General features: G+C 40.6%; 1 protein-coding gene across 2 annotated transcripts in view; it reads right to left on the reverse strand.

Annotated features, from left to right (window-relative positions):
- PRKAG3 (protein kinase AMP-activated non-catalytic subunit gamma 3) overlaps window positions 1–16,478 on the reverse strand; it is a 1,357,042-nt gene that overhangs the window by 706,165 nt on the left and 634,399 nt on the right. For both annotated transcript variants that reach the window (XM_044075227.1, XM_044075226.1), the window contains exon 9: window positions 13,707–13,765. In XM_044075227.1, the coding sequence (XP_043931162.1) occupies window positions 13,707–13,765 (59 nt within the window). The remainder of the gene's footprint in view (window positions 1–13,706; window positions 13,766–16,478) is intronic.

The raw sequence follows: 16,478 nt of genomic DNA on the forward strand, positions 1-16,478 counted from the left end.
CACATGCCATTACATTTATATTGCAGGACACACCCACCCAGACAGTTGTATTCCTCACACAGGCCAACAGCTGCTTATCCACACTAATTGGTCTATCATGTACCGTATGCGTGCGCCGGTATTTGCGCTTTCCGTCAGTGGCAGAGCTCACGTACGTGTCTGGGGGACTGGACATTGTTACGGTGACACTGCATGACACCCTGAGGGACACATTACTTTTGTGTCTATTAACCATCCACATTGACATTCACAGGGCATACGTTGTCATTCACATTTGTCGGAGTACATGTGTGTGTCTAGTACATGTTTTCTCATTTGTCCTGCTGTCTTTCTTCTCACCTGTCCACCTAGTATCACTAGTTCTGTATATGTATACCCCTAACCTGTACACATTATGGGTGAATGCCCTGAGGTTTGACCTTGTTACATTTGTCATAGTGATGTGGCTTTCTGGTAAATTGCTGGCAAGGCATTACGGACTGTGCAGTAGATAATAGTGACTGACATTTCCATTACATGATTAGTAACACTCATAACATCCGTATTCATGGGTACGCCAGTATTCTCACGACGTTCTGACTTTGTCTGGGGTATATCTAATATAGTCCCTATTTGTATTTCATGTACTATGCCTTAGTGCAGCTGTGTTATTCTGACAGTGCCAGTTATGGGTACCATCTTAGTCGTACGCATGTCCATCCATGATAATCGCCTACATGACACTGATATAGGGCCCTTTATATTGCCAAAATGGTTTCCGCAATATCCAGTGGATGGTTTGCCCCATTATTGAGAATATAGGCGTGTGCTATACCCACATCACTCCCACGGGGCGGGCCTACGAAATCCCTGCCAAACAACACCTAGGCCCATTTCTGCATACACATATAACATATAACGTCACCTATTTATGTACATATGTCATATCTATGGGACATATGTCTGTTGTGTATACATATATACATGTACAACCCTCTACAGTACCCATTACACATGTTTAATGTGTGCGGTACTGAAGTGTGGAGACACTTATATGCACTCCCCACTCTCCGGATATCAGTTCGTACGTCATACATTCTATCGACACATGTGTAGTCACCCTTGCACCTGATACTGTTGCATGTACAGCTATTTCGTATTTGCTGCGGTCACTTCTTTTGCGTCACTGTCGGTTGACACTAGGTAAGATTCAATTTTTGGAGTCCTGCAGTGGACACCTATCTGCATGTTTAAAGTGTAGAACTTGCTGGACTGTCACTTTCTGGCCAATGGTTTGGAATGCTGCGGTTTATTCACCTTTCCTGCATGTCTGTTTGTCTACCCATATTAGATATAACGTCGCCTATTTATGTACATATGTCATATCTATGGGACATATGTCTGTTGTGTATACATATATACATGTACAATCCTCATTTCATAACTTGCTTTGGTTTACGTCTGTGGATTATGTGTATACACATATATCTATATCCATACCATACCTTTCCACTATACAGATTGTCGCAGAGTGTACAGCTGCTTGCCCCTTTATCTTCGCTGTGTTTTAAATAAACCTGTGTCTATCTGGCAATGTCGTGGCATTTCATTTGAGACTTACAGTGGGGATTTCTGGCAAGCAGTTCAGGTTACGACTGCATACCCTTCAGAGAATCCATGCTACTGACACACCCGTTATTCTATCCACTTTCTATGTTTGTTCTGGCACATATCTGGTGTTGGTCCCTATTTGTACTGGTAGTTTGCATGGCTTTGTCCGGTTTCATACTTTAGGAGGTTAACAGGTTTGAGCCATGTATAACTAACAAGGGGGAAACAGCATTCATTTACTATGCTGTGAGCGGATCACACACGCACAGGCGCTCTTGCATTTCCTTATTGTGGGTTACGCGCAGGCGCGCATGCATATCCTTATTGTGGGTTACATATGTTTACTACGTCTTTGTGCTTACGTGGGCTTTATTACTTGTGACAGTACCAGTAATTATCTGTAATACGGTTAACGGACGTTTGCGAAACACACGTTCACCTTTACATATTTAACTGTCTGTACAGCACAGACGCATTCATTACACTTTCACATTATATGTGCTGTAGTCGTTGTTCAACCGGGACTGCATTCACGTTGGCCGGATGCTGTAACCACTATACGTTTGGTTTTCTGACTCATTTATATGCATACCCATAGTACATAGCTACATTAATATATGCCTCACCGCTTCACTTACGTCACAGGCATCCATTCTCCTGCTGGGAAAAATGCGGTACTACATGTTACACATTCCCTATTGCTCTGGACCCACGCTGCATATTTCATCACTGCAGGGATATTCAGAACCCAAAGGCTTATAGTCCTGACACATACAGGTCTTTAATTGTCAGGGTGTTCATGTGGTGATCTGGGTTTAGGCTTGTCCGCCTGGTGAACGGAACTGCCCTGACCATGTTCAAATGTCAGACAAAGCACATGGACAGGGTTTGTCCATTTTAAACATTTAATCTGTGTTTACAGACACAGGTGTTTGGGCACCTATCAGCAGCTTATGATGTTGGCAATACATAATATGGGTGGGGGCGGTTACTATACATAATCCACGGTGAGTGGTGTTCCCATTCACATTTGACTATTTCCTGTATTCATTCTTACGAGGGTTATTATTTTGCACATGACTTAACTATGAATTAACTATGGGTATGCAGTAGTACAGTCAACATATGTGACGGCTTGTTACAGTATATATGTACGGACCTCTGTAATACTGGGGACTACCCCACATCCTTCACAACATTTCCTGCTTATGTACATACTATTATTCCTTGAACTTTCGAAGCTTGTGAGAGCAGTAATTACATCTGTCCCTATTTGTCCGCCCATCCTTTTAGGCTTTGTCCAGGTTTTGTTGCTGTAATAGGTTGAGAGGTGGTGTCGGTATGTGATTGAGTTGAATATATACTGTCGATAATTCAGTGGGGAGTAGGGTTACCACTTGTTCCTCTTTGCGAGGGGAGGTCCTACTTTGGACAGTTGTGTCCTGCGACGACACCTAAGACATGGCAAATGTCCTGTGATTTTAAGACAATAATATATTTCTTCATTTCTGTACTAGTTGCATGATACAGGTATTTTGTATCTGGTACACATAACTATTATTTGGGATAGCATAAGCTATTCAAATGCTATGGCATTAGCTTTTATCTTGGCATACACGTGTAATTCTGTACTTTGCACAGGGTGGGGGTATGTTTTATCCTGCAAATTCTCACATTTCTACAAGGGATGTCCCACCTTGGCCATCTGAACAGGTGGCAACCCTAGTGGGGTGACCTGCATGGTGGACAGCTGTTCCATCCTGCGTAGTATGAGTTGCATGTCTGTGTAGATACTGAACAGTACCGTGACTACACATACATGTTTTGTCCAGATGTGTACAGTAATGGACACCGTGGCGTGTAAACAACTCTGAGGTTTCAACAGGTTACTTATCCCACGCGGGATGTACACACATTTTGCCGTAATATTAACGCGCGGGCATTTGGATTTACGTACCTGTGATGGGATGTTTACAAACGTGGGATACATATTTGTAATCCGGACATTGCCTAGGACGATACTTCCTACTACATATGGGGAATACCCGCTATGTGTAGGTGTACGGATGCGCAAGGCTGGTAGCTGGATTTGGTGGACATTCGGACATGGGTGCGGCTTATGTGCTATACAGGGGTTGTTGCGTATTGCATTTGCATGGATGGGTTCTACTTTTGGATATCCCCGTTCCGTATATAGCATCCTATGTGTATGTGATGGTTACGTTCCTGTTCATGTGTATAGCACATTTTAATATACATATGTTTGTGTGTGTTTGGTATACAATATGGACTGTCAGGTTTCTTTACGGTTGTTATATAGCCACAACTGCCCTGCTGTGTACTATCATTACCACTGTGGGACTGCTGGTGACCATACCCATGGGGCTAGATGTGTGTATTGGCGGCGCGCTAACATGATGCGCTTCACTTCCACTGGGTATAACTTCTGACAGTGCAGTACATTACGGACACACGATTTTAAATGTCATTTGTTCCATGGATGGAAACTCATATTATGTTGCGTGCATTTCTGTTTTGTTCTCCATTTTGTGTGGCCGGGAACTGTCTTGCATGCTTTGCATATGTTTCATTATCCACGGACACTGATAGGTGCGATTACTATTGCAGGCAGGCTATAATATTCAGCAGTTTAGGTTGCTCATCGCCAGCCGACATTGACACGCCTCCGGGCGCAGCTTAGTAATGCCCCATGCACTCGCGCACGAGTCCTATGCACGTGGATGTGGTAGTGGCGCACCTTCATTAATATGCATATGGCACTACTACACCATTTATACGCCGCACGGCCGGCGCAGGCCTTACACCGGCCTTGCGCCGAGCTTCATGAATCTGGGGGAAGGAGTTTTTGGCCATTTGATTATAATGACCAAGTGGAAAGATAGTTATGTAGAATGTTATTTAGTACTGGACAAGCAGATGGATGCTGGATAATTTTATAGGTGGTAAGAAGCTGTGTATATGTTAGTTCATGAGGGCTTTCTAATGCTATACAATGGTGGGTTCTGAAAGGGGTATTTGCTGTAAATTTATTTCATTGGGAAATAAATGAAGGGACATCAACAAAGTATGAACAAATAAGAATAAAACTCAGTGAAAAACATTTTAGAAGGCTAAAGCTAATATTGAAAACTGCTTTGATATCTAGGATTAAAGTTCAAGCTACAAACCAACATTTTATTTCTTTTATAGCTTACAACTTTGGAATGACTGGCCACAAAAAACTTTTAATCAGTTGAAGAAAACTGCTTCAAGGTTATCAAATGATATATAAAAACAGTGCATGCCAAGATTTTATATAACTCAGTCTGAAGGATGTGTGGGCCTCCTTGAAACTGTGTATATACATATATATATATATATATATATATATATATATATATATATATATATATATATATATATATATATGTATATATATATATATATATATATATATATATATATATATATATATATATATATATATATATATATATAATCTGCAGTCATGGAACTATATACATACTTGTTAACTTATCAGATCCAAACATACTGAATGTTCTAAAACATGAAGAAAACAAGTCTAAGATAAAATTTTACTCAGATTACTAGTAGCATTTTGGAAAGCAGAAGTGGACAAAAAAGTGGCAAGAGAAAGTGCCATAAAACAAAATAAAAATATCCCACAATTATAGTTACAGTGTACAGAGAACTCTTCAAACTGCAATTGCCATTTAGATACCCCCAAGGCAACCTTAGTTTCAACACGGGTCCAAGCCCCAAAAAATTGCTATTAGTCCAGGGGATGAAAGGAAGGGCTAGAAGACCTGGAGATGAACAGGGGCACTGGAGTAAAAGCCCAGAAAGTATGAAGCAAGGGGAGAGGGAACCAAAAAAGTTGTACCCCATTTTGCAGCTTTAACATGCACTCCTATAAATTTGACAAAGGGAAAGATGCATCGTAAAGAAAATATACTAGAGGCAGATAATGTTTTCAAACATTTGAAGGAACCCTTATCTTTAGAACCTGTTTTATTATCCCTAGACATTAGTCAACACTTGACAGTTTATACTGTGAATGAAGTGTAAACCAGCTGTAGGTCTAGGGGCAGTTATTTTACAGGATATTGAAAGGGGGGAAGGTGACCTTATATGCCCTTTAAGTCACAAGCTAAGCAAAGAAAAGTCCAGGTATTCTATTATTGAGTGGGAATGTTTCGAGATCAAGTGGGTATTCTCATCACTGAAGTATTTTCTCCTTTGCTAGGACTTTACATTGGTCACAGACCATGCCTTCCTAATGTGGCTATTTAGGCAACAGGATAGGAGTACTAAACTTTGTAAGTGGGCACTCTCTTAATAGCCATTTAAGTTTATTGTAAAACATTAGTTAGGCTGAACCCATCACAAAGCAGATGGCCTTTATAGCATCCACAGCCCATTTTGTGGGGTGGGGGTGCAAGGCAAATGTAACGTATCCAAGATAAAAAAGGCTCATTGCTTTCACAAATGCCCAATGCAGGTTGATCAAATAGAGTGACAGCAAAAAAATGTGATTTAGAGGCAGACATACTCACAGTAATAAAGGCCTCATTATTACCATGCCTCTGAATCAAAAACTAAGGCTATCAGATCGGAATGGTCTAGTATTCTTCTTAGCAGGCCATCCCACCCATACATTCCTACATACAAACCCACATCCACTCAGTGACTAGCAAGCCCCCCTTACACTTGAGCACATTCACAGAGATACTCACCCATACATTAACATGCACACAGCAGCACACACATCCAGACTCTTGATTCAATACCTAATCCATTAAAGTGGACACTCGGACAGACACACACTCACACATTCATGCAGCCTCATTCATGCCCAACTGAACATGTACACAGACTAACACACTCTTTTCCCCCACATCTTTACTGAACTTAACTGCACCATGAGTACTCCCATAGGAGTGAACGAGAGACCACTGCATTTTGATGGTGGTCCCTTTCCTCCTACACTAAACATTTGCTAGGATGAACAATCAAGGAAATCTGGATTTCGGAATATTTCTGGGGGAGAGTACAGGTAATTAGTATTAGTCACTTCCCCGGATTGCCGTATTAGCATGTAGCACCACCTGTGATACCAGTGTGTGTGCTCAGGCCCCCACAAGGAGAAAAGCACAGCAGTAGAGTGGTCTGTAAATCGGAAAGACTTAGCATGATGTGAAAACCTTTTAAGATAAGACTTCAGGATTGGGCAAAGTCTTTCTGAATCACAGGGACAAATTGGTAGTTCTTACCCTATGATGTGTCACAGTATTATAAAACTGAAGAAACAAAGTACATGGCAGTAATGTAAATATGGTATTGATGCAAACAGTGTAAAATATTTCTTTAAGACAGAGAACTACATTTTATATTAGACAGAAAGGCTTCTCACAGGTATTGTAAATGAACAATTATTCCATTAAAATGGTGTCTAAAATAAGGGTTACAGCTCTGTTAGTCAGAGAACTTGTCCTCTTGATCCAGAAGGAGTTGTGTCTGGAGCAACATTTCTGGGGAGTGTGCTGCAGAAAGGAAAGGGCATTCAGGAGTAAGCTGAAGAAGCCTGTGTTAAACTGGTAAAAAAGACTCCTTTATTGTACTAACAGGAAAGATCCTCAGTGTAGAGGGTTAAGGCTCATATTTAACAAACTGCTCCCTGTGTCACAGATGCAGGGTTCAAAACTTTTGTGTTTGGCAGTTAACACAGAGGATTAAGGCTATGGGCTGTTTACAAGCTACTTCCTGTAGTACAAGGTTTGATTCCCCTCAACTTTCATTTTGACTACTGTGTGACGTTGAGCAAGTTAGTCAACTGGACAGTTTTTTCTGGCAGTTGGCAATTTTGGTAAGGCCCATTATTGGTCTTCTTGACTACATATCTATTAGCTATGGCAATTTTGGCAAGGCCCATTATTGGTCTTCTTGACTACATATCTATTAGCTATCTATGAACCTATTTATATAGTTTATATTATTTCACCTGCATAAGGAAGGAGAGACTGCATCAGTATTTTTTTCTGTTTCATAAATCTTCATTATTTTATGTACTGGTGGGTTTGGCTGCATTTTATATAGATATATATATATATATACAAATATATGTATATATATATATATATATATATATATATATATATATATATATATGTGTGTGTATATATGGGTCTACTTTCATAGACCGAAGCGCCACGTCACCGACACCCGGAAGACCGAGACGGAACGACCGAACAGGTAGGTTACAGCCTTGAAATCCGACGGCTGAGAGACCGACAACGGCAGAGTGTGAGCGACACGGTAAGTGTGCGAAAGTGAAAGATGTAGTATTGGGGAGCGGACAGGTAAGTGTACGATAGTGAGGGATATTAGGATAGGGTGTGGGAAAGGTGAGTGTGCGGTGCTGTCGGACTAAGGGTTCCGGTGAGGTAAGTGTGTGGAAGTGACGTAGAGCAGTGTAGGGTAGTGTTAAGTGTGTCAGGGTTAGAATGCGGGTGGAGTGAGTGTGCGATAGTGACGGGCTGAATGTTTTAGGGTGGGTTAAGTGAGTTAGGGTTAGGGTGCAGGTAGGGTGAGTGTGCGATAGTGGCGGTGTTGGGGTTTAGGGGTGTTTTAAGTGAGTTAGGGTTAGGGTGCGGGTTGGGTAAGTGTGCGGTAGTGTCGGACGTTAGGGTTAGGGTTTAGGTTAAGGTTAGTGGATATGTTGTTGTGTGCAATGTGTACTTGGCGTTTTTTGTGTCGGTGTTATGGTGTTCGGTATGTTGAGTTGTTGGTGTTGTGTGTTTTCGGTTGTTTGGGGTCGGGAACATGTGTGTCGGATTAAATGCGTTCGGTCTATGAAAGTAGACCCGTATATATATATATATATATATATATATATATATATATATATATATATATGGATCTAGGAAGTTTGATCGAAAGATCAAATGTCCGAATCCATTAAAGGCAAGCATACTTACGCGAAAGTGCTTTTCACCAAAGAAGCACTTTCGTGTAAGTATGCCTGTTGCTGAGGCCGTACTACAGTGTGGATAAGGGAAAATTCCCTTTTCACCACTGTAGTGCCGTCTCGGAGAGAGAATATTAAAGTGGGGGGGGGGGTGTGGAAGGCCCTGCAGAAACATTAATGTAGTTTTTTTTTTTTTTTTATTATCATGCTTTAATGAAAGCGCTTTTGCGATGAAAGTGCTTTCATTAAAGTGTGTTCGGTAGTTATGGATTCGGACGTTTGATCTTTCAATCAAACATTCTAGATCCATATATATATATATATATATATATATATATACATATATATATATATATATATATATATATATATATATATATATGTATACATACATTTATGGTTATTCTTTGGCTGACAAAAATGAATCTTGCCATTCAGAATACAAAGCACAACACATCATTCCTCTCAACCTCTTAGTGCAAGACATCTGGCCAAAGCTTAAAATAATGGGGATAAAAAGGTTCAAAAATAGAGACAGATTTAAAATATGGCACTTGTAACCTTAGAAAGCTGCTAGAATAAAAAGATTTGTGTTAACATACATTATTGAAGAATATGGAGTCAGAAGCTCAAACGTGTGTCATTATTTAATGACTTCAGTCATTTGCCAAAAAGCCACAAATTTTATGAACAGACCAAAAATATAAGGCAAAAATCTGAGCATTCTGCTAAAATCTCAACAGTTGAGAGTTATGCAACACTTCGACAATGTGAGTGCTGACAACCTACTACACATGTTTTGAGAAACAAGCTCGACTTAAAAACAAAAAAATAATATATTAAAAAATATCATTTTTTTTTTTACATTAGGCAAACTTCTTTCATCCCCCACACCAACTACAAATTATATATACTAACTCTGAGATCACACAAAATAAGGGAAAGGTAATATTCTCCAACCCTGAGAATTGTGTGATCTCACATACCTGTTGACCATCTGCTTATTCAACCAAAAGCATATATATATATATATATATATATATATATATATATATATATATATATATATATATATATATATATATTATCTATGGGTCTACTTTGATCCATCGAATTTACACTTCAGCAAAACTAAGTTTCGCGAGTCCAGTTTCGCGAAAGTGCATTTCTCAGGAAATGCACTTTCGCAAAACTACAGTTCACCAAGGTTGTTGTTGGAGATTGTGGTACACTAGGGATAAAGAAATTTTCCCTTTTCCCCCACTGTAGTGCAATCTGAGAGTTGGTATATATTAGTAGTGGGGGGGTGGGAGACGCAGCCCCCCACATGGGGGCGCACACACGCACACACACACACACACACACACACACACACACACACACACACACACACACACACACACACACACACACACACAATAAATGTTTGATAGACACCATTTGTGTGGTTGCAGTAAGAAGTTTGGTTTATAGACTTGGAATCATTTGATAGAATTTATACTCTAGTATGTGTTTATAATAATGTGCAAAAGCTTTCCTTTTATAACACTTGCATTCATGAGATACCATAGGTTCATAGGTTGGTACTAGGCTATCAGCCCTAGGGCCTATACAAGCCTAGCCATAACAATTCCCTGGCTATTTCTTCCCACACTATTTACTTCCCTGGACCCTTGTCTAGCAGGGTGACTGACATGATCCCTGAGTTGAATTTCCTTTCTCCCATCCAATCGTCAAGGTTCCTTTTGAAGAGGGCCAAAGAGGCACTTTGCTTGACATGTATGGGCAATCTATTAAAAAGTCTGGGGAGGCTCCGGGTCAGGAACCTATCCCTCCAGCATGTTTTGTTTATTGTGATGACAAGGTTTAGATCCCTGGAGCATGTGGCTCTGAGGGATTGGGATTTCTTTAAGTGTAGCATGTCCAGCAGCTCTCGGTTTGACATGGCCTTGTATGTTAAGCAGAGATCGCCTCTGAGTAGACGATATGCAACAGCATATAGCTGGAATTTTTTAAGGCAGACAGCATAAGGCATCTGCTTTAGACCTGTGATTCTTTTAGTGAGGTATTTCTGCAGCCTGTCCAGTTGTTGCAGATGTCCTGAGAGGTACATACCAAACGGGGCATTGTATTCTATAATGGGTCTAATGAGGGATGAGTACAGCGGGACAATGACCTCCTTTTTTCTGGATGAAAAGCCCTTAGTGATGAGGTGTGCCACATAGAAGGATTTCCTGACTGTTGTGGCGATGTGGTTATTGAAGGTGAGACCACTGTTCACCTGTGTCCCTAAATCTCATCATACTTTCGGTGTTTAGTGTACTGCCACCTATATGGTAATTCATGGATACATGTTTTTTCCAAAGGGGATAACTATACATTTCTTGGCATTGAGCTTGAGCCCATGGCTCGGGCACCAAGCATCTGTTTCTGTAAGGCCCTTTTGTAGAGTATCCACATCATTTGGGGATTTAATAATGGCTCCCAGTTTGCAGTCATCTGCGAACTTTGTTAGCCAGAGTCCCTTAGTGTTGACCTGTACTTCAGAGAAGTAGATGCCAAACAAGAGCAGTCCCAGGACTGAACCCTGAGGTACTCCACTTGTCACTTGTCTGGAGCTGGATTTGAAGTCGGCTACTTTTACAGTGTGGGTTCTATCAGTATGCCAGTTAGCAACCCATTGGGTGACGTAGGGATTAATGCCCAGCTTATCTATGATTCCAGAGTGGGGGATGGTGTCAAAGGCCTTGGCAAAGTCTAGATAGGCTGTGTGGACCACCTTGCCCTTGTCCATGGCTTTGGAGACTGATTTGAAGAAGTCAATCAGGTTCAGGAGACAAGATCGGCCTTTCACAAACCCAAACTGGGTGGGGTCCAGTGTTTGAAGGTTGCCAATGTCTTTGTTTATAAGTTTCATGATAATACGCTCCATGGCCTTGCAGATAAGGCTTGTCAGACTGATAGGACGGTAGTTTCTGGGATCCAAGGTGGATCCCCCCTTGTGGAGTGGGATAACTGTAGCTCTGCACCACTCAGTGGGCACGAAACCTGAGGTGAGGCTATGATTAAACATGACACTTAGGTGAGGTGCCAGTTTATATTGTAGTTCATGTAGTACACAGCCTGGGATGTCATCTGGTCCCATGGATGCTGTATTCTTAGCTTTGGAGAGTGCGTTTTTTACCTGTGTGGCCATGATTACTGGAATTTGGCAATCTTCCAGTATTGAGATGGGCCATTTAGGGGGTGAGATGGGGGTGAAGTTGGCACTGAATCGATCGGCCAGGATATTGGCAATATCCTTGGGATCAGTATATTTAATGCCATTCTGTTTTAGCTCAGAGCAGATCTGAGCATTGCCATTTAGATTCTTGACATAGTTATAGAATGCCTTGTGGTTGTCTTTGGAATCTTTGGCAATTTTATTTTCGTAACTAGCTTTGGAGGATTTTATGAGGGATCTCAGCTTCTTATGGAGGCTGGTAAGGGAGTTTTTTGCATCCTGGGATTTTCCTCTTTTCTGCAACAGTTTCTTCCTTTTGTTGTAAAGTTTGTTTATGGCAGGGGACCAGCAGATTGGCTTCCTTTTTTTGGATGAGAGCATCTTGGTTCTATTTGGGATGGCACGATTCATGCATGAGTGGATGTGCTTGTATAGTGCCTTAGTGTAGGATTCAGCAGTTGAACTTTCAGTTCCCGTCTGCATGGGTGTCATGAAGTTTGTCACTTCTGACTTGAGTAGCATGAAGTTGGCTTTGGAGAAGTTTTTTATGGAAGTTTCTTTACTGGGGGGTGGGGGTGGGATGTTAAGGGTGATTAGCTTATGGTCAGACCTGACTAACAAGGGGGTGACCATAGGTGTGGAGCATCGATTTCCCATGTTGGTAATGACCAGGTCTAGGATACTGGAGCCCCTGGTGGGACTATGGATTAGTTGATCCAGGGCGTTATAATTTATGAATTCCAAGAACCGTTGGGCAAAGGTGTTGGTACATGAGTAGTTTTCCCAGTTAATGTCAGGGTAGTTAAAATCACCCAGTATTAGGGTGTTTGGTTCTATCTTAATATTTTCCAGTATGTTTAGAAAGGTGTAGTGAGAATCTTGGGGTATGGTGGGGGATCTGTAGCAAGCTGCAATTTGGATTGCAGTCTTACCTAGCGTTAGTTGCACCTGGAGAATTTCAGATGTATTGTGTTGGGCAACTAGCCTGGTGGTGTGAATATCCTTGGTGAATATTGACACTCTTCCACCTTTAGTGTTTCGGTCCTGGTTTGGAGGCCGAAAAGTGTGGTAAGAGTTGTAGCCTGGTATTGCAGGGGTGCTCTCTGGAGCCTTGAACCAGGTCTCAGTTACTGCACAGATATCAATGTTCTCCACTTTTAGGAGTGCCTCGAGAGAGTGCATTTTGAGGTTTAGACTTCTAGCATTGAGTAGCATTACCTTCAGATTTTGCACATTGTGAAGTCTTCCTGTGCATGAAATGTGCTTTATCACCTATTTACAAACAATTCAAAGTGTTACAAAATGACTTAACTACAAATCTGTTTCAAAATTTCTAAATTTGTATAACTCAGTGTAGGACTGGTAATATGTGTTTACAAGATTACTCACTTTTTGTTTAAAAATTACAATGAAACGTATAAAACAGTTAAAAGTAGTTACAATACAATCACATTTCATACTGCTGAAGAAGTAGACATTTCAGCTTCAATAAATAAGACACTGGTGCACTTATTTTGTCTTCTTTCTCTTCCACTTTTGAAGATCCTGCCCTTGTATATGTGTTATGTATGTCAAGAGAATTTAGTGTAAAGGATTAAGACACAAACTATAATGAGCTTAATCATGTAGTCCTGGGTTTCATTCCATCACTTTCCTATTACAAACTGTGTGACCTAGCATGTCATTTAAGCAGTGTTCCTGGGTCACCGCTTAAAAGGACATTGTCTTTGCTGGCCTTACCAAATAAATCAACAGAAGTTGCACTTATTAACAATTAAATAAACTGAGATACGTGCACCCCTACACACTAACTTCATTTTGAGATATCAGCATGGATTTAAATCTTACATATGCTTGTAATTCTGTATCCTAGAGAAATCTTAGAAATAAAAGTACATCTCTTACCATGGGTGACTTGTAGTATTGATAGAGGAAATTTATAAAGTCTGTGATTGTTAACATTCCTAAAGAAAAGACAAATTTATTAATATTCTGATTGCACATAAATATTAACATGTGATAAATAACAATATAAACAGCTATTTATAAATATGGAGCATATTATACCTTCCAGTTAAGAACAAGCCAGTGTTTAGCTCCCATTAAAAACAGTCATGATACATATGTGGAAAGCATTAATTATTAACATGGTTTTAAAGAAGTTAAACCCCTTGAAGCCCAGTAGGTTGTAAGCTTAAAAATTGGACCTATGAAACTATTGTTTTAACTGAGGTACTCTGGAATACACTCTTAGCTCTGAACCAGTGTTAAAATCATTAAGTAAAGAAAGTCCATCTTAACTTGAAAGGTTCTCTGTAGTATTTGGTGAATTGTCAAAATCAACCAGTTTCTGCTCTATGGGATGAGAAAATGCTGTGACATATTATATTTATTTGGTGCCTCAAAGAAAGACATATATATGTCAGATCTAAACATTTGTTCTAGAATTATAGCAAACCTTTTTCCCTGCGTATGACAGCTGATAAATACCAAAGTAATCTTCTTCTTCTTCTTCTTTCGGCTTTTCCCGGTTAGGGGTCGCCACAGCAGATCATTTGTCCGCTCATGATTGGCAGTGGAGTTTTATGGTGTCGAGTTGCCAGCCCGGCACCCAACCTTCCACAGAAGGCACACACACGCACGCACTCATGCCTAGGGCCAATTTAGAGTGTCCAATCCACCTACAGCATGTCTTTGGGATGTGGGAGGAAACCGGAGCATCCAGCAGAAACCCACGCGACCACAGGGAGGACATGCAGACTCCACACAGAAGGCACCCCAGCCAAGGATCGAACCAGAGAACCTCTTGCGGTGAGGCGACAATGCTAACTGCTGCACCACCGTGGAATATGAGTTGATAAATATGTTCTGCTGTAATTTATATCTTAACAGTAGGAACTGTCAAGATTAACAGGCTACCATCATTAAAAGGGATATAGGGCCATAACTTTGTCAATTATTAAAAGCTTTGCTCAAAAAATTCTGATGGATCTTCTAGCACATTGACAGCACAATCAGTGAGTGAAAATGACAGAGACTTCAGATTGGTAGGTATTTCTTTTATAAGGCTTCTGAGGGACTTCAAAACACACTTTCAACATCTGACACTTTGTAAGCACACTTTCTCTTTCATGGAAAACTGACTTATCCCAACAAGTAGTGGCTTAATAGCTTTCTGGATGACTTCAGTGAGTTTTCAAAATTCTGACACATACAAATACATAAATTGTTTTCTAAGCTCCGAAGCAAGCTAACCATTTGCTATTACCAGTGGACAGCATGTAATGCTTCCTGATCATGTAAACCTCTTATAAACCCAAAGATATTGTCAGCTGTTTATAGAGAATTATCAGACTGTCCTTTAGCAGAAATTTCTACTCCAGTCTACTTTCATGGACATAGACTCTTCATTTTGACTACTGCTAACTCTGAGGCTGGAATTGAGTATAATGAGCTATTATTTCCACCCACAGTTTTTTTTTGCTACACCATGAGACTGGGTGTTGTAGTCCTAGTCACTGCACAAGTGTGCAGCAGATATTTGTGTTGGTCACACACACACAGCTGAAGTGTGATACAGATACATCAGCTGTATAGTTAGAAGCTTATTTAAAAGTTTGTAGGAAAATGACTAGATAATAATGTAAAAAAAAAAAATTGCAAAAGATTAGGCTTTCTTCCTGCCTTTTGTGATTCAGCATTACTTTTTGGTATGCAACTGTGGTGTACACACCTGTGTTATAAAACAAATCAGTGCCTTTTCTAGTCAATTTGCAATTAGCAAAGGTGCTCAGTTTTACTGCAAGCCTTTCTGTTTTGCACTTTGAGTGGCTTGTCTCTGTTGTACCAAAACCTGGTGAACTGAATGGTGTTCATCAGCCTCGGAAAAGAAGATATAGGCAGAGAATAACCCACTTGAACTTTGCTGAACAAGAATTACTTGTTAGCTTGTGAGTAGACAGAGATTATAAGAACTGGGGGAATGTGTGACCTTCCTAATATTTGTGGATATCAAGGTATGTACACCCCTCCCTACACTTGCCACAGGGACCTTTTAGTGACAGACTGGGGACACACTTCTCACAAGCTTCTACCTCAAGGTTACTACAGCAGTTCCTCAACATAAACTTGGACCATGTGGATGAGCATATCCGTTTACCAGTCACCACTGGACTGAGCCAGTACCATGTGTGCCTTTTACAGAATGGCACATTTTCCTGAGCTGCTTGATGTAATAGATTGCACTGATATGGCTAAAAGGGCCACATCTGGAACATGAAATGAGAGGTATTATAACAGAAAGGGTTACCACTCCATCAACTGTCTGAAACTGTGTGATGCATAGGGGTCCATCACCAATGTATTGGCCCAGCATCACTAGATTTCCACATATGACACTTGTAATTATAAACACCACCTTTTGCATGGTAGAATTCTTCATGGTCACCTAGCTAGTAAGTGCAGACTACTATAATGTTACTAGCCATAGGAATTTCTCCGTCTTTATATTGAGATAGGTAGTGGTGACTAATACCTATGCATCCCCTCTCTGTTGTGTTTCCAGGTGACTCAGGCTACCCACGCTTTACCTTTACTAATGACACCAGTCTGTAACCCTCAGGAAGCTGCTGAGGAGCACTTTAACATCTCCCTGTCCCAGACATGAGTAGTCATTGA

Source organism: Protopterus annectens, chromosome 6.part0 (genome assembly GCF_019279795.1).
Source record: "Protopterus annectens isolate FY-2018-M chromosome 6.part0, PAN1.0, whole genome shotgun sequence".
NCBI classification, from domain to species: Eukaryota; Metazoa; Chordata; order Ceratodontiformes; family Protopteridae; genus Protopterus; species Protopterus annectens.